Source organism: Onychostoma macrolepis, chromosome 11 (assembly GCF_012432095.1).
Source record: "Onychostoma macrolepis isolate SWU-2019 chromosome 11, ASM1243209v1, whole genome shotgun sequence".
Lineage (NCBI taxonomy): Eukaryota > Metazoa > Chordata > Actinopteri > Cypriniformes > Cyprinidae > Onychostoma > Onychostoma macrolepis.
In genome coordinates, this window is record NC_081165.1 from 4,491,492 (window position 1) to 4,511,449 (window position 19,958).

The 19,958-nt window shown below is 37.7% G+C and overlaps 1 protein-coding gene across 23 annotated transcripts in view; it reads left to right on the forward strand.

The window, feature by feature from the left end:
- Positions 1-13,820, forward strand: part of znf740a (zinc finger protein 740a) — a 32,541-nt gene extending 18,721 nt beyond the window's left edge. For 12 of the 23 annotated variants that reach the window (XM_058791032.1, XM_058791036.1, XM_058791038.1 and 9 more), the window contains 7 exons: positions 3,833-3,916; positions 4,687-4,770; positions 5,811-5,894; positions 7,403-7,486; positions 8,227-8,310; positions 9,751-9,869; positions 11,162-13,820. In XM_058791032.1, the coding sequence (XP_058647015.1) occupies positions 3,833-3,916; positions 4,687-4,770; positions 5,811-5,894; positions 7,403-7,486; positions 8,227-8,310; positions 9,751-9,869; positions 11,162-11,326 (704 nt within the window). In that variant the 3' untranslated portion in view covers positions 11,327-13,820. The remainder of the gene's footprint in view (positions 1-3,832; positions 3,917-4,686; positions 4,771-5,810; positions 5,895-7,402; positions 7,487-8,226; positions 8,311-9,750; positions 9,870-11,161) is intronic. The other 11 variants (XM_058791037.1, XM_058791041.1, XM_058791050.1 and 8 more) reach the window with 9 other exon arrangements.
- The last annotated feature ends 6,138 nt before the right edge of the window (positions 13,821-19,958 follow it).

Below are 19,958 nucleotides of genomic sequence, written 5' to 3' on the forward strand. Positions count from 1 at the left end.
TCACAGTGTCTAGCAAATGTGCATTTTTTCTCTTTATAAATAAATAAATGCATAATAGTAAATTCATGATTAAAAATGAAAATGAGAACACCACAAAATGCATTATAGTTATTTTCAATAAAATATGAAAATCAAAATGAGGGGTAATAATAGATTATAATAAAATTTTTACAACCCTGTCCGTCAAAATGACAGACAATGAGAAAATCTAATGCAACCACTGGTCAGCAGTGTAAGTACATAATAGTTAAAGACACCTAATATAAAGTTGGACCTTTTTTTTTTTTTTTTTTTTTCCAGTGGCTAATTCTTAAACTGTAACCACAACCCCAATACTAAAAAACACTGATCAGCAACAACATTAAAACCACCTGCCTAATGATGTGTAAGTCCCCCTTATCCTGCCAAAACACCTCTGGCACGTCAAGACATGGACTTCATAAGACCTCTGAATGTGTCCTGTGGTCTCTGGCACCAAGACATTAGCAGCAGATCCTTTAAATCCTGCAAGTTGCAAGGATGGATTAGATTGGGTGGATTCTGCAAGTCCTCCATTAATCAGATTTTTCATCCATCGCAATTGGATTGAGATCTGGGAAATTGGGAGGCCAAGGCGACACCTTGAACTATTTATCATGTTCCTCAAATCATTCCTGAACAATTTTTGCAGTGTGGCAGGGTGGATTATTCTGCTGCAAGAGGGCACTGCCATCAGCAAACAGCACAGCCATAAAGGGGTGTCTGCAGTAACCTTTAGGTAGGTGGTTTCACTGGTTTGTATCAAAGTAACATCCACATGAATGCCAGGACCCAAGGTTTCCAACAGAACATTGCCCAGAGATAAACGCTTCTTCCCATAGTGCTTCTACCCCTGCTGCCATCTCTTCTGCAGGTAAACAACTAAAAGACAGTGTGATTCATCAGACCAGGCAAACTTGTCCATGAATCCAGTTCTGTTGCTTGTGTCGTTTTAGATGCTTTCAGCGGTTGATTTGAACCACAGTAGCTCTGTGTGATCAGACCAGACAGGCTAGCCTTCACTTTCCACATTCATTAGTGAGCCTTGAGTGCTCTGGTTCATTGGTTGTCCCTCTTTGCATCATTTTTGGTAGGTCCTAAACCACTGCAAATTGGGAATACCCCACATGACTTGGTGTTTTGGAGATGCTCTAAGTCAATCGTCTAGCCGTCACCATTTGGCCTGGTCAGTCACTCAGATCTTTTCGCTTGCCCTTTTTCCTGCTTGCAACACATGAAATTCAAGAATTGACTGCTCATTTGCTTTCTAATATATCCCACCCCTTGACAAGTACCATTGAAACAGCATATTAAAACAATGTTATTCTTGTCATTTTAATGTAGATGCTGATCAGTGTGTGCTTTGCAAGGTTCTAGTAATTATGTATTGTTACTAACCCTGAAGCACTACATTTATTGTAAACCTGTTGGCTCAAATTGGCCTTAACTAGTAAATAATACCATTTCAGCACACAGAATTAGTTAATGTGCCTTGTTTCACAGTGGAAAACTAAAGGCTAATTTATACTCGACGCGTCCGCAAGTTCGCTTGTGTGCGCGCGCCAAATATGACGTCATCGCGGTGCTGGCGGAAGTTCACTTTGAGTGCGCGCGACATCTTTTCGCATGGCGGTGTGCACGGCATTTTTTTGTAACTTTCGGCGCTGCTCCGCTTCCGAAGATGCACGAGTTCTGCGATTCTAGCCGAACGTGCTAGTCTGTGCCAGCATTTGTGTGAAACAGAAGCAGTTTAATGTGAAGTTCAAACTCCATCAGGTGCTTTTTGACGCTTTGAGGGAAAACAATGCTTAGTTTTTTTTTTGTTTTTTTTTTGCATAGTTTGTCCAAGGTTTTTTAATTCAAGTACGTTTTATTTTTATTGTATAAAAATAGAATTAGAATTAATGTAGACACTATTTATACACTATTTTCTTAAAGTTGTCTTGTGTTTGATGCGAAATAAACCCAAAAGCTTAAGATTATTTTAATCAGTTCATAAAGAAATTTTTAATTCAACTCATTCATCACTTGAGAAGTTTTGTACCGGCAAATGATGACTTCTCACCGCTGATTCCCGATGGTTTTAGAGGACAATTACTCCTCGTCGGCCCCTGTCGTTTCAAAGAATAGTACAACGGCGAACACAAGAAGTATAAAAGCCTCGGCCATTTGGGAAGGTGTGCACTCAGTCAGTGGAGGCTCACAATGCGGAGCCAGGGCGAAAGTATAATTCACGCTTAAGGAGATAGAATTGTTGCATAATTCCAAATAAATTAAAAAGTAAACATTGACAAATAAATAGTATGAGATCCACAAATAAATCTTGGTTTCCCAAATATGAATTAAATTCACAAATGAATAAAATGAGATTTGCCAAAAAAAAAAAAGAACATTCACAAATATCTTATGTCACAAACACAGCTTTGCCTGGCATTCATTTGTGAATCGTGTCATGTGCATGCAGATCACTTGTAGATCACTACATGCATTTGTGGATCGCTCCTTGTACATTTGTGAATGGCTTTCTGTGCATTTGTGGATCGCTGCGCACATTTGTGGATTTTGAAACATTTCTAACTTCAAGACGCTAACGATCCACAAATGTGTGGACTCCACCCACTGTCAGCCAACCCAGTTCAGCACTCCAGTTAAATCACATGTTTGTGTAATACTTTATTCAATAGACTCCTGTAAAGGAAAAAAAAAAAGAATTATAACTTCAATTTCTGCTATGCAGCAGCTCTCCAGTGTATTAATATTTTACTCGCGTCTGATCTTGACAGACTGACATCACACCAGTTTGTCTTCGGTTTCACTTGAAGTATATCGGGGCCTTTAGGGTTATCTATACTGTCCTCCAAAACAAATTGCAGGCCAGTTTTGTTTTTGGTCCATGCAGATGGTGCGTTTGCCACAGCGCAGGCACGAGGTGAATGTTGAGACAGAAAGAGTCCACTAGCTGCTATTGCACGTGTTGATGTCATCCATCCATGCTCATCTGTGGTTGAGTGTACTTTGAAAGCTGCACGGACACAGCTGTGCGCGAGATGGTGCGTAATGCAGAAAAAGAAATAGTACTTGGGCCTTAAAGCGGCAGCAGAAATCAGTCCCTTGTCTTTACATTTACTATTCTCTGTAAAAGAAATGGCACATAGAGGATAGCGAACAGTTCAGGCAGTATGATTTCCATTGGGGAGGATGAAATCTGTGATTTTGTGTCAGTGTCACACAAACCACCACTCCAGAGACAAGATAGCACAAAGCAGATCATATGTGCAAGTCAGCACAGACAACAAAACACATCTGAACCATTAGAATAAAATAAATTAAATAAAAGGGTAATCTGTTAGACCATTATATATTAGTTTTTACAATATCTGTGTTTTTCCAACAGTTTTTGTATTTCATTTATGGGGCACAAATGGCACCATTTCCTGAGAATGAGCCTACTGTGAACTTTTTATTATTATAATTTTTTTATATATAATAATTTCCCCCCTCCAGGCTCCATATGCATGGAGGCTTTAGTTGTTTAGTTTTTTGTTTTTTTTTTATTAATTTTTTTTTTTAGTAGAGGATTATCCATCTAAAAATTTGAAATATATGTGTGTATATATAATATATATATATATATATATATATATATATATATATATATATATATAATATTGAATATATATACATTTATATATTTATTTTATTTTATTTTTTGTGACTGTTTCCATTGTGAATGTTCTGTTATCTTTGATCATGAAGTTGCTACGTTGAAGCTGATATCCGAAAGTCCATTCTAATACTAGTACTCTGCATTTAGGGGTGAAGCCATTTGCTTGCACAATGTGTGACATGAGGTTTTTCCAACGCTACCATCTCCAAAGACACACCATCACCCATACGGGTATGTGTCGTCTCTTTGTACCCCTCTCACACTGCTGGTTTTCTTCAGCATGTAAAATAAATGAACATATAATAATGTTCAAAATTATATAAACTTTTACCATTAACTGTTTTATCTTTAACTGATTTATTAAAAAGGTTTTCGGGAAGGAGCAGTGAAGTTTCCCTTAAGTACACCCATAGAGTGTCAGTCATGGTTATTCACCTAAAGAAAGAATAACAAATTTCAGTTTCACTAAATTACAAAACTTTGTGCAGTGCTTCATGTTGGACTCATAGTAGTTGGTTCATTGTTTCATGAGCGGGATATATATAATTTTTTTGTTTGTCTGTTTGCTTTTTGTTTTTTAAATACTTGTTATTTGGAAGACACTAATCTAGTGATGGGTATAAATGCACATGTATTTATGTACTTGTACTTTGTGGGAGATTAAAAAGGTTTATCATAGGCAATTTAATCGTTTTTTATTGCTGCAATGTTTTGAAAGAACATTTTCAGTTAATTCAGAGATTGAAGAGTCTTCTGCACTGTCAAGTACAACTACAGTCAGTTAATGATGGTGGAGATTTCTGTATTGGGCAATAATTATGAAAATATGCATTTCAAACATCAACACTTTGTTGGAGAATTAAACCACGATGTAGTCGTACTAACATGACAACTGGGTCAGAATGTAAAACTAGGCTACTATTTTTGATTCTCAATTGGAATTTGTTAGGTTGTATTATTGAGATGATGCGTATGGTTAATATTTTGCTCTGGTCATTTAGGGGTGAAGCCGTATGCTTGTTCCATGTGTGACATGCGTTTTTTCCACCGTTACCATCTGCAGAGACACAGCCTCACTCATACTGGTATGTGTCTTTCTGTCTTACCCCCCTTAGATCATATCTGAGCTCTGCTGCCATTGTCTAACAGGAAGTTGGAAGTATGCTATTTTAATATTAGTTAGTTTAATATTTTACTTTCAGACAGAAGAAATGGTGTCCACCTTTTTTTTTTTAATTAAATGAATGTGCTCTTGGGTTAAAGTACATACTGTCAGCTATCCTTGACATTACAGATGTATACATTTCCATATTATTTTTTATAAGTAAATGATTATTTATTGATGTATTATACGCTAACATGTTAGTTCATCCAAAATGACAATTCTGTCCACGTTCATACACTTTTACAGTCGATGCATAAAATCAGACCAAAAATAAGCTTGATATTCTTCATGTCAACTAGCAGTCATTAGAGTATTAGTAGACTGTCTGCTTAATATCTTCTAACATCATCTAACTGTTTTGATGGGTCCACAGCATACAACATACTGACTGTGAGAAACTTTGCAAGTATATGTCAACTTATTCTACTAACCCTAAACCTACCCTAACAGTCTACTCTGAGAGTTAGTAGACATGTAGTTGCAAATTAATGAGAATTAGTTGACATGTAGTTGACATGTAGTTACAAAGTTACTTATAGTTAGTAGAATGTCTAAAGTGGACTATCGAAATAAAGTGTAACCAAAATAATTATTATTCTGTAGTTCTATAGTATTAGTGCATTAAGTATAAAGGAAAAAAAGAAAAAGCACTTCCCAAAAGTTAAAATGGCTAAAACTATAAGCTCATAGTTACACTTTAACCCAATTTTTTTTAGCTTAATTCCAGAAGCTGAGCAAAACTATTTCCATATTTCTAAGGTGGCAGCACTGCAGTGTACTTCATGTCTAGTAGATGCTCAGTTTGTGAACTGCTCTTACCATTCTATGCATAACTCACCCTACTTGGCTAATGAGACTGTAGACTGTATGTTGTTCTGTGAGTTGAGCAGTTCCCATGAGTGCTTGGTTTAAGTTGACAGGTGGCAGTAAGGCTAATACACTGCAACTTTGTGCATTTAGGGGTGAAGCCTTATGCTTGCACCATGTGCGACATGCGTTTTTTCCAACGTTACCATCTACAGAGACACAGCCTCACCCATACGGGTAGGTGGAATCTCTGTGTATATATTACTATGAATTGCCTCTCAAAGCAGGGCTCGCAAAATCGCTAGCCCGGTGTCCCAGAGTTATTGTGGCTTCCAATCGGGCTAAAATGTGTCACCGCCCTGGCTGACGGGCTATGTTGAGTATATTAGTGATTCACATTGTTCACTTGCTTGTAATGGTGAAACGGATCTTAGTTGGTCATTTGCATGCGTTGCTAATTTAAACATTCAAGCGTTTTAAACTATTCAAGTGCATGAAGAAGCGAAAGAGAGTTCGGTACTGTTTGGCGTGCTTGTTTATTTGCACACACACTCAAAGCACGCACCGAGAGTGGTGTTTCAGACAGCGTGCAAACACAGAATTGATTCCTCTTTCACGTATCCTTGAGCTTGAATGGAAGCACAAACACAAAATTATCTCAAAATACCTATCTAAAATATTCTTGTAAACACAGTTTTGTCTTAAGTGAACGTAAACAGTGGAGAAAAAAGGCTGTAAATACCTGCTGCTGTCTGTCATTAATGTTAATCAAACAACAAAACACAACTTTATCAAATATTGAGCTATATTTAATTTATACAGTGAACACTATGCAGTGTTAGTTTACACTTAATTACATTTCTGTACCTGAAAACTGTTACACATTATTTTATTTATAACTTTTTTTATTTGTCTACGCTTGTAATTTATAATTTTTTTCTTATTTTATCATTGACGTTCACTTGTCTTTTAAAAATTATTTTTTAGTTATGCTACTAGTTCTATTGTTATCAAAGAAGTAAAGTGTTCTTTTAAATAAGTATTGTTTGAATTATAAAGAACCTTTTTTTTTTTTCTCTCAAATTGATTCAATCTATGACTTAAAATTTCGAACTTTTAAAATGATCCGAACCGTGAGTTTTGGGATCCTTTGCACCCATACTTATATGAAAGAAATTACAATCATGGAAGTTTTTAATCATGCTGATTTTCTGCAGTAAAGTTTTTTTTAATTAATTTTTTTATTCAAGCTAGTTAAATTCATTTTGGGCTACCAAAATCTGAAGAATGCCTGACCGAAGGGCTACCGGGGAGTTTGACATTTTGCGAGCCCTGCGAAAGCTCTCAGTATGTTATGGAGAGAGACTCAATCTGTTTAAACTACAACAAACTCGAGTTTGTATTTTTCCTAAAACACATGCTGACGATAATGCCACCTCCTTTTTTCCAAAGCAGGATTATTTGTTTTGAATTGAATTCAATGAACAGGCATGTTTGACAACTTAATCTTTGTGGCACACACAAAATTTCATGTTAAATATAAAATGATTATAATGCACACATAATACATCATCTAATTTCTCGATGCTTTGTAATGTAGTCCACATGTATTTATAAGTTGTTGTTGTTGTTTTTTTGGTTACTGCGGATGCACTTGGTTTGAGCAGGATTTATTTAATTTTTTCCCCAAAAATGCTATATTAATAGAAACGCATACATGAACTGTTGGTGCTCTGTGCATTCAGGGGTGAAGCCGTATGCTTGCTCGATGTGTGACATGAGGTTTTTTCAGCGTTACCACCTCCAGAGACACAGCCTCACTCATACGGGTATGTGTCATCTCAAACCCCTGCCTTTTTGTAGTTAATGTTAGTTTTCTGCATGCTAAATGACTTTTAATTCAATTTTAAGCAACAACCATTTTATGCTTCCTTGACACTTGAAAGCATAAAACGGACATTATTATATTTCTCTATTTCACAGTTTAAATTCAGAGTCGTCAACATTTATTAATTTAATGATAGTGCTTCATGAAGGTCTTACTTTGTACCTGATAAATACGCAGTATATTTGTCATCAAAGGCATCATGTCACTGATTCACTAATAGCAGCCTGTCATGTTGCTCCATATTCACCATTCCCAGAAACTGCTTATTAATTATTATTATTATTATTGAATTGCTGATAATTTATAGATATTTCCACTTTTAAGTGAATCTTTCTCTAACCCACTCCTTAGGTACTGTTCAAATAAATTCATTAGGAGACTAGATTAACATGAATTTACATTAAGTGCCTCATTTCTGACATTGCGTTCTGCCACATAGTTTAAAGGAATGGACAGGGTTCATTATGCAGGTCTATCGTGAGCATTTGTGTTTTTTTGACCAAGCAATTTTTGGTCTTATAATATTGCAAGTGGTGTAATAAATGTAAAATTTAATGTCAGCATGCAGAAAAAAAAAAAAAAATGCTCTACATTTTTTTTAAACGGCATTAAAATTTTTTTTTTTTTTGCTTTGAATGTTGTATAAAGACATTCACTCACTAAAATTGACTCTGCATTTAGGGGTGAAGCCGTATGCTTGCTCGATGTGCGACATGCGGTTTTTCCAACGTTACCACTTGGAAAGACACAGCCTGACTCATACTGGTATGTGTCCGCTCACTGTACCCCTGATTTATACCCAGTATCCCTTAATTGGAACTAAAGTTTGTATATATTTTGTGCTTGAGGTGTTTAGGGGAAGAAAGAAAAACTATGAGATAATTGACTTATTCAAATTAATGGCCAAAATGTATAATGCATTTTTTGAATAGGATCTGTTACTTTTGAAATATTTATTAGCCATATCCTGCATCATATAATATTTGCATCAAAATCAAATTAAAAAATGTTCACCCGTTTAATTTACTGCTCTTGGGTGCGAGTTTTGCAAGACTCACTTCACGCTTGTGTGTAGTATCAGGTTTCACAATATCTGTGTAGGTGTTCCTGCCTTATGTTTCTGTGGATGCGCTTTTGTGTTTAAGTTTATTTACATTCATTTAAGTGTTAAACATAATCGATAAAAAAAAAAAACTGTAGTAGTTTCTTTTTACCAGTTTCAATGATCAGTCGTATTTATTCTCCAAGTAGGTAGAACATAACCTCAAGTCTCAAACTACCGTATTGATCCGAATAGAAGACGACCCCCCAAAAGGCTTTTTGAAAACCAAATCTTGTTTTGTTTTTTTCTCTCTGTAAAACACATTTTTTCTTAAATTATTTTCATATTGCATATTTTTCCTATTTTAATTTTTGTTTTGAAAGTATGGTAAATACTGGAAAAATGTACCAACAATGACATTGAAAAATATACACTTTTTGATATACCATAAAAATAACAGGTAGCCCACCTGAATCATAGGCCTATAACATTTAGGCTACCCATCTCATAGTAGCCTACCAAAATTGTATTAACAGTAGAAGTGGAATCTTATTGTAGTCTTCAAATCTGGGTACTGTCTTATGTTTTAAAATCACTTACAGAGGAAGTTTGGTCTCATCAGGCTAACATGACAGTCACGACTGGTGCCGCTGTAAGCGTTTCTTTTTCTTTTGTTTTCACTCTCGATCTTTACAGCACACATTACATTACATATTTCATGGCTCACTCGTTTTATGCGTTTTTGGCACCACCTGTTGTTGTGGGTGTATTATTGACATGTCAAAGTCTAGACCCCGAATATAAGACGACGGCGTTTTTTCAGATGTATTTCCAAGAAAAAAAAACATCGTCTTATATTCGGGTCAATACGGTAGGTTTCTGATTTTTAAAACCAAAACCCCAGTGTGCCACTTTACAATCAAGTAGTTTTTTATTCCGGATTAAACTCTACAAACTCGAGTTTGTATGGAGTCATATACTTTATTTCTAAGCATGAATATACTCTCTATTTAAGATTTGACGTGGGAACCCATATGACTATCAGTCTCGATCCTTTCATGTCAGAATCAGTGTTTCAGAATCTTTGTCGATGTTTTGTGTTGTGGCATGCTGTGAGAATGAAGATGTGGGGTGCTTCAATAAAGACTCTTTATCTCTGTTAGGAGAGAAGCCGTTTGCTTGTGACATGTGTGACATGAGGTTCATTCAGAGGTACCATCTGGAGAGACACAAGCGTGTTCACAGTGGTGAAAAGCCTTACCAGTGTGAGCGCTGCCAGCAGGTAAGAACACGCTTTATAACACAGGGGTTTTAAGATATAAGACAACACCCATGATCATTCATTAGCCCTGTTCACACCGCAATACACTTGAAGCAACAAAGAGGCATTCATTTCCAAGAGCTGCCGATTTCCAGCGACCGAAACTGTCGCTATGTGACTGTGTCCATTTGAAAAAGTTGAACGATATTCAACTTAATATAATTATGCATTGAAGTCAGCAGAGCACACGTGATCTTTGTCCCGTCACATGCTGTAGTGAAATGTTGGAAAGATGGAGAATGACGGAGTATGTAGTTGTTATAAGTTTTTATATTAAATCAAGTCACTGCAAAGATATTGCCAGGTGTTCGTCAGGGGAAAAAAAAATTGGCTTGAGAGTTTTGTCTTCTATTTTATAATCTAAAAAGGAGTCATCTCATGTCTAATGTACCGCTAGAAGCAGACATATTCAAGCCACAGAGCCACTTTTGCTACATCGGTTCAGCTGGCATACAATTGTCCCTCTAGAATGTAAATTTAGTGGAAAGAAAACTGATTTGATGTTAACAACATGTAATATTTACTCACCCACGTGTTGTTCCAAAACCCAATCTTCGAAACTAAAATGATGATTTTTATTTAAACCTGAGTGGTTTCCGTTCCTCCATTTAAAGTCCAAGTAACCAAAACTTAAAACGACATGAGGGAAATGGAATGAAATTTAAAATATTTTTAATATTTTTTAATATTTTTAATTTTTAGTGTAAAATATATTTTAATACAATGTCCAATTTTAAAGACATTTTTGAAAAGGTCTTTCCCTGAAGAATTTTTAGCATTGATCAAATTATGATATTGTTAATATTGCCATGAATATAGCCATTGTTGCTGATATGGTGTTAAAACATAAATAAACAAACAACATGAGGGTGAGTAAATGATGACTAAATAATTTTTGAGTTAAAGTGATAGTTCACCCAAAAATGAAAATTCTGTCATTACTCACCCTCAAGTCGTTCCAAACCCATAAGGCCTTCGTTCATCTTCGGAACACACATTAAGATATTTTTGATGAAATGTGAGAGCTTTCTGACCCTCCCCTGTGGGTTTTCTAAATTAGAAGCATCATTTCAACCCAGCAGCCACTGTAGCCAACTGCAAATGGAATACACTTGGAAATGAAATTAATTTCCAGTTTGTCATTTAGGTTTTTCATTAAATGAACTCAGAAGAATAATCATTGAGGTGAAATCAAAAGTGTGTAAATGCACCAGTTGAACACTTCCACTAACTTCTCCGTTTTTCACCTCAAGAACTTCTCACGGACAGACAGACTGTTGAGACACCGGCGATTGTGTCAGGGTCGCGGCGTGGCAAAAGTCGAGGCCCAGCCTTGTTCTTTCACCCAGGAGCCTCCCGCAGCCCCTCCGTCCACGTGGAGTCCTCTACATCCCGCCCCGGGCCGACTCGCTGTCTGACACCGTACTCTTTAGTCAAGCCCTGAGACGACAGCACACCCAGACCTCTCTCCGAGCCACTGGCACTGTGGCTCCACCTGCTGACAGAGAGATGCGCTACAGACAGGATGAGGGGAAATTCTCCTCTTTTGTTTCTTTATTCAGAAACAAATAAGGTTCTCTTTTGATCATTGAGGGTTGTTTTATACTTTTTGGTAATATATTATAGGGCTAGAAGGGGTTTTATGGTACTTTTAAGAGGTGAAGAACAAAAAACACCTAACATGGGAATTTCATGTTACTAACCAAAAAAACAAAAGGTACAACCCATCATCTATCGACTGACACCTATTGATACACACTTCATGTAAGATGTAACAGCATTGTGTGATTAAAATCAGCATCATGTGTGATGTATAGGCCTGCTGTAAAGTGCTAAGGGTTAGTACCCTACTGTCCTGAGGACTCAGGTAATGTCCTACTACCATCGCGAGATCTGTTTGCAACACTGTACCCATGTGTAACCATATGGAAATGCACAGTGCGCTTCCATGTATTAATACATTAAGCATTCACAGGCTTTTTCTCAATGATACATGTTTGATCTGATATTGTAACTATGTATGACTTTGAAAGATGTGTATATTACTATGTGTAACAGCTGGTTTGTTCTGTTATTGCCATGAGCTGGTGGAAATGACACCACCAGTTGAGTTCTGCTCACTTAATGACTGGCAAGACCTGTCAAGGCCATGTTTTGTGGATCATTGGTCCTCGCAATCATAAATTTTGCTTCAAGAAAATGAGGTCTGTTTTAATTTTTTCATCGATACAGTATTTTTTATGAATATTTCACTGATATTCTTATTACCATGATGAAAAATAGTGTTTTTGAATATACATTAACACGATATATTTAATTTTGTCCTAGTGGCTTTATTTGGGCAATAGGAGCCATCAATAACAGCCATTATTGAGAATTACAAAACAACTCAAAAGTAAGATGTTTGGTTGCATTACGTAATGAGAATTGAAGAGGAGTAAAATCTGACAGATTATCAGTGCCTAAAAATAGGCTTCATTTTCTGTATGCTAAAGGTATTTTGTTCCCCCTTCCTGATTTTGGAGTGATATATGGCTGAGATATGTTTTTGTGAGATTCATTATGGAGTATTGACTACACTGTTAATGCATCTACATGGTAAATGACGCAATGAAAACATCCAAAAGTCCCACAATTTCATGTACAGATTTATATGTGCAACATATAATAAGATCTTGTGGCCTTAGGATGTGTTCATGTGTATTTTGTTTTGTACTTTTTTTTTTTTTTTTTTACACAATAATTATATACATTATTATTTTACTGAAATATTGACATGAGGACAGATAGTCTGCCTGTTGTTTTCTTTCCAAAGTCATTTTAACATTATATTGCCTTGTGTTCAAGCACAGCTGTGTTGAAATTTCTATTGATATAGATTTGTTGTTTTGTTGTAAGACTCCGTTGTAATATCTGAGATGGAAGTTTTAAAGTCGAGGTTTCCAGTGTGATATAGCAGTGTTGTCTTATGCATAGGTTTACTCTAATGTGAATCTGCATATGCAATGCCTTCAGTACACGTGGGCCAGATGACAAGGGCAGAGAGCTGATGTTATTGTTGCGCCAAATGATATTGTACCTGTCAGTTTATTAACTTCTCATTCTATTGTTAACATGATATCTACTGTTTGACGAGAGTCTCGTCTGTTTTTTTGTAAGAGCTGATGGACAACTAGGGATCGAATTGGGCATTTCCTTGCATCAGAATGCTTTCTGGTGAGAATATCTGGCAACTACAAAGAGAGTATATCTTTAGAGGGATGTCTGCTGTTTATTGACAAAAGATTGCTGCATTTCTATGTAATGACTGAATATTTTTCTTTGTAATGTTACATGTTTATATACTGTAACTGAATTGGTTAAAACTTTTAGTTCTATAGTAACAAACTTTGTGTATTTTAAGGATCTTTTTATGCTAATATAATTTTAAAACACTGGAGAGAAACGTGTGAAATGATCATCTATATACATATACAGTTGGATATTGCATATACACACACACATAATTAGTCTGTAGTTACTTATCAAAGCATCTCTCCAAAGTGTTGGGAACAATATTGCAATTTGTATACTCGGATATCCGAATTAAAAAGAAAGAAGCAATAGAAGTCATACCTGTAAATTATTTTAGGCATTTACTTGGACAGAGAAAGAGATCATCAGTAGTTGTTAAAGCATCACGTTTTTTTTTTCTTCTTCTTCCTGCATGATATTGCAGATACTGATTTAATGACTTCACTGAATTCCTTATCTTCAGCTGAGGGTGTTTTCCAAAAAAACTTCTGATAGCAAAAGAAACACGTTTTGTTAAGTTTTCAGACACTTCAGTAACATTTAATTGTTTTTGTGAGGAGACAGAGAGTTGCTTACTTTATGCATAAATAAAATACTAAATAAAATGTGTGGTTTTCACATGAGTATTCAATTTTAATTCAGGATTATTTTTGCAGAAATAGTGCTAGAATTAAATTAAAATCTGAAAAGTATTTTTCTCAAAAATGAAATATTGTACACTTTTTCCTAGTTTATTTTTAACTGGGAAACATCAAGATTAAGGGATACTTTAAATATTTTAGGTATTACAAAATTTTTCACAATATTTGTGCATTACAAATAATAATAAATAAATAATTGACAATTATTGGGTTCCAAGCACCAATGGCTTAAGTGGATGATCACGTGATTCAACTGAAGTGTATCTTTTCAAATATAATGTGTTTTTTCCAACAAGGTACTCATATCAAAAGGGGCAACTGACTTCCAAATGGAATCACTCCCACTTACTGTTAGACTGAAACAAACATTTAAAAAAAATACATTTACATGAACTGCATGTTAGGATGCCATAGGTCAATTTCAAATGACAGCCCTCAGGCCACACACCTCACTGCAGTAACAAAACACAGACTGACTCCATTAAACAAAGACAAGTACAAGTAAAGCACATTTATGCTGGTGGCCAGCACCATTACCCTTAGGGGAGGGACAAATTCACAACATTTAACATTTTCCCACAAACATAAGATCTAAGGGAAACATTTGATCCTAACATTCAAAATAAACGAACTACTATCTTTTGCAATAAAATAAATAATTTACAGTATATTGAACCAGAAAATATAACAGGAGCAACTTGGCCACATTGTCCCTGAAACAACCATTCTATATTAACTATTGGTACATTCCCAAACTTAGCAGAACAAAGAATTTTCACTACTATTTCCCCATCTGGATTTATAGGCTAAGGAACAGACAACACTGCTCAAGGACCAAAGGTATTTAATTAATTTTGCTGTACAACTTACAAATCATCATAAACAAATTACAACCTCAAAATCTTGTCAGTAAAACAGTGTTTATGTGTGTGAGTGTATTCTTAAAAACTCAAGTCCAAGTTAAATTTGCGGGTCGCACTCCTCCCCACCTCTGCAGAAAGTCTGCAGTGGCATTACTCTTACTTGGTACATATTGGATACTAAACCAATAAGGTTGCATAGATAAGTACCCTCAAGTAATTTGTGCATTAGAGTCCTTCATATGCTCCGTTCATTGCAACAGCCGATGATCTGTTTCTTTTTTTTAAGATTTCTTTTTTGAGTTTTTGCCTTTTTATTTTGATAGGACAGTGTTTAGACAGGAAGCGAAGTGGGAAAGAGAGAGGGGAACAGGATCGGGAAAGGTCCGCAAGCTGGGACTCGAACTCGGGATGCCCTCATGTTCTTCACCAGGCGTTTACACAGATACACACAGGAGTGTTTGAAAGCCATGTTTATCAGCAGATGTCTATGAGCAAATATATTAGGGATCCGCTGACAGATCCACTGATAGACGCAGCTTTCAAACGCTCCTGTATGTATCTGTGTAAGCACTCGGTGAAGAGTATGAAATCTAATGATCATTGTAGCCACAAACATGTCTGTTGAGCATGTGAATGCAATGGTCAATCAGAGGTGTTTAAGAATCCTCTCAACAGTGCTCAAAATACTTGTCTGGGCTAGCTGAGTCATGCTCTTCAGCTTCTCCCTCATCTGGAGAACATATAAAAGAATGTGTTGAGTTACTGAGTCCTCCTGACCTCCCATCCAGCTCTCCTTTAATAGGGACAATGGAACTCGTACCTGATGGCATATAACAATTCAAAAGGTGAAAAACAGGTAGAAGACTGAGGGACCTCCCTATAGGCAAATAAGAAGTAAGGAATCCATTGATTACAGTCGGCTCCAGATTCACATACTTCCGAAACATTTGTGCAGGTCCTTGATGGAGAGCTGCACCCTTTGACCAAAGATGTACCTGGGTGCCACAGTCAGCAGCTCTTTTGGTGCATCTCTCAGACTGGACCTTCCTGGTCCTCCTCCATGTACGATGGCAGCACTGGATAAACGCCTGGACTGAGGGGGCAACAGTTTAAGCACCCTTGGATAGGAACAATGGGGATTGATATAATTTACAACACATGAGTGGGGACAGCTTGGATAAAAAACACCAGTAAGGAGTTGTTTGAGCATATCCCACCCAAGTAAGCTGCTTCTAGGAGGAAGGATTGTGGGAGACCAAACATCAGAGCATCCACTCAAGAACCTGTTTGGCACATATGGTCTGACAGTTCATCTGTGGATGGAATTCTGGCAGATAGACTGGAGAATTCCCTTCAAAAGTGGGTAACAAACTGGGGCATCTGTCAGAGACCACATCCTCCGGAAGACCGTGAATCTGGAAGACATGGTCATTGACCACCTGGGCCATCTCCCTACACATCTCCGTTGTTGTTGTGGATAGGGTCTATAAACAACTCTATTCATTTATACTGTTATCAGCACATGTTGAAGTAGATTCGTCTCTTGTCTCTGAGATAATATGCGCTGTTAATGCAGCGTTAGAAAACTCTGTCAGTTTTTTTTACTTTCACTTTCTGTATGACTGAAGTTAAGACGTTCACTGGCATAAATATTGCGCAAAGTTTGCACGTTGCTTGTGTGATATCCATTGGCTCGCCTTCATGGTTTAAAACTACATGAATACATGAAAGAGGAATCAATTCGGTATGCCGCACTGTCTGAAACACGTCTCTATGCTTGTGCGCGCTTCGGGTGTGTGCGTACAGCGCGCAAGTTTCTTCTTGTGGTTTTAACTAGATTGAACGTGTAAATTGGCAAATTAATCTGCGAATCACATGCCGAACGGTGGGGTCTGGACCTGGTCCGTATATCACGGATCAACTGCGATCTGTTTAAGCCCTATGACAGATCAGAGCAATCTTTTATTTACTAATTTAACCATCGTCAAATTGCTACTCGATATCAATCGCATACAACGAAAATAAAGAGTGATTAGAAAAATCATTTACACACAATAAATAACAGAGCGTCATATCTATACACATTTTCCCCAGAACTTTCTCGCGACCCGGTAGGAATTCTTCCACGGCCCGGTAGTGGGTCGCGACCCGGTGGTTGGGGACCTCTGGATTAGAGGACTTGTTTTGAGTGCACACATTGCACACCCCAACAAACTAACAGATGCCATGGCCTGCCACCAAAAGCACCACAAGCCAGCAACCTCCTTATCCCAGGACAATGCATTAGCTTGGAGGCATGACCCCACTAAAGAATGGCAGTGTGGACTACAGCAGGCATGAATAGCAGAGCCGCCAGGAATTCCCCTGGCACCTGGCTAATGTCAGGTGACAGCCCCGATCACATGCCCTTAGGCACCCAAAATGGTATCTGGAGGAACACCTAAAAGAACAAAGCCCAACGAGCCTACCTGGAATTCAGCCATTTGGTAGACTGAATGTATTTCTGATTTCTGTGGTCGGACATCACTCTCCAAAAGCTACTGATGTAACTTATAAGGGTATTCTCAGGAAAGAACCACTCTGACACCCATTCCTGATGTGTCCACCTCTGCCACAAACTGTCATTTAGGATCAAAATCAAACCGTTGGCCTAATCAAAATAGTATTGTGGTAAACAACAAAATTTGAGATGAGGGACTGGAGATGCAAGACAAGTAACATGACAAGAAAGTCTCCAATACAGGATAGTGTCATTTGTCCAGTGACTGTGAGGGTTATGTGAGGAAAGTCAGGGGTGACCCAAAACAATAGGGATACAGAGGGAGTTAAATAAATAGAAGTTTAGGTCTTTACTGTGATTCCCTGAAGTGACCAGACTCGTTTGGCAGGCGATTTGTGAAACTCTCACTCTAACTGGTGATCATTGAGGGAATGAGCTGTGAGGGAAGGATAAAGATCTTGAATGGGTTAGAAACCTGTGACAAGCCCAGTTAGCATTATGAAATTCCCCTCCACCCCTGAGGCAACGAGCAGAACATTTCACAGAAGATCCACTGATCAGGACTGAAACAGGAAAGAGGGTGCAAGAACCCACCGAGGGGGAGATAGAGATGCTTCCCAACAGCATCCCCCACATTACTGACAGGAGGTGGCTTTGACTGAGCATACATAAGTGATGTGACCTTGACTACTTTGACTACTGCTGTAAAGAAAGAGACCCTTTGTTACTCAACGTTGATTTTCTTCACCTGAGAAGTGCATCCTCCCCACCTGCATGGGTTCTGGCTCATCAGGTGGATCAGGCACGTGGGAAGCGACAGGTGAAGGGTATGAATAGCAAGCTCGATGATGTCCAGGGGGTTGGGGGCATAGATCTCATCTGTGACCTCAATGAGCCAAGCTGCCAATACCGCTGGATTCCATTCACCCGTCATCTGCAACCAATGGCATAATCCGCCCCCAACCTTCTGCTTTGATGAAGCGCTGCCAGTTGTCAAGAAGTCTCCTTACCGAAGACTGACTAGCCAAAGACATTGATCATCTTGGGCTTGTGCTCATGTAAATCCTCACAGCACGGCACCTATGAATCCCACACAGCAGCACCCCAGTCACGAGCTCGCCCGGCTCGGAGTGAGATAACGTAAGCCACTCTTGACCGGTTGTGCGGGTGAGAACACCACCTCATACTGAATAATGAAGGAGCGACAATTATTAGGTTCACCAGCATATACAGGCAGATTATTGATGCATGGCTCGAGACTATCTGGCAGATGCCTAGTAGTCCGGGCACTGGCAGAATGGCATCCTGGTCGGTTAAGTCAAACTGACTCAATTGACCCAAGAGGTGTGTGACCCACGCAACTAGATCATCCAGTGAGACAGGCATTAGAGAGTTTCTCCTCATGAAGACATAGCATAGCTCCCTGAAGCTCAACAGCAACGTGAAACAGGGATCCCTGTGCCGAGTCCATAGCTGGCTAGTGTGTGATGTCAAGTTTTCTGGAAGGAAGGACTCGAACGCAAAATATATGCTTTATATTAAGTCAAGCTCAAAAACTGGTGGTGAGTTTAGTTTAGTTTCGTTTATTTATGTAGCACATTCAATAACGCCAGAGCCAATCAAAGTGCTCCACAGGCAGATTAAATTAAAAGACTAGCAATGAAACAAATAACAAAACAATATGCACTATTACGCAACAATAAATTCACACAAAACAAAACAAAGAAAGATCAAGCAAAGATTTAAAACCGAAATGGCAGATCTTAAGTACAAAGGCAAGTTATTGCACAACTGGGGTTCTGCCACCAAAAATGCACAATCCTCCTTTAGTTTTAAGCATATCTTAGGTACCGACAGCAACAGGGTATTTGATAACCTTAAAGGCCTATTAGTCTGATGGTAAGAAAGAAAATCAGATAAGTAGTGTGGAGCTAAACCATCAAGACACTTTTTAAACAAACAGTAATAACTTAAACTGGGTAGTATAGAACTCAATGCAAACTATCCAGAACAGGAGTGATAATTTGCCTCTTTCTAGTTCCTGTCAAAAGTCTGGCCGAGGTGAAGGGGTTGATTTCCAGTCCCCTCCTCTTCTAGTATATAATGAATAAGTAATATTAGTTTTCTTGAAACTAGTGTATCAATTCTGGTATGTACGTTAAAAGCAATGTCTGTATTTGATATCTGAGAGGTGAGAGAGGGTCTGACTATGGAGTGCAGTAACAGTGGTTACTTATTTAGCCCGGCTTCCAGAGAATATGCTGGATATAATTCATCTGAATCATTATATAATCAAATGTTATATTTCATAGAAAGAGAGTTGTAGATCAAACTTTGTTCTTATTCATTTTAGCACACAATGCATGTTCTGAATATCTTATCACTGAATGTGAATGGCCTAAATTCTCCTATTAAGCGTACCCGGATATTAGAATATTTGCACCGTAAATCGATTTCCTGTGCCCTGATACAAGAGTCTCATTTAAAACAATGCGATGTGGCACGTTTTCAAAACAAGTATTACAAACTGGTAGCCTTCTCTTGTGCTCGTAATAAAACTAAGGGGTTGCTTATCTTAGTTGATAGGAAGTTACATTTAACTATTGAACATACCGGGAATGATGATGAAGGTAGATTTGTTTTTATACGCTGTAAAATACATAATGACAGGTTAGCATTGGTCTCCATTTACTGCCCGAATGAGGCAGACAGTGCATTTTTCACAAATATTTCCAGTGTATTACTTGAGCAG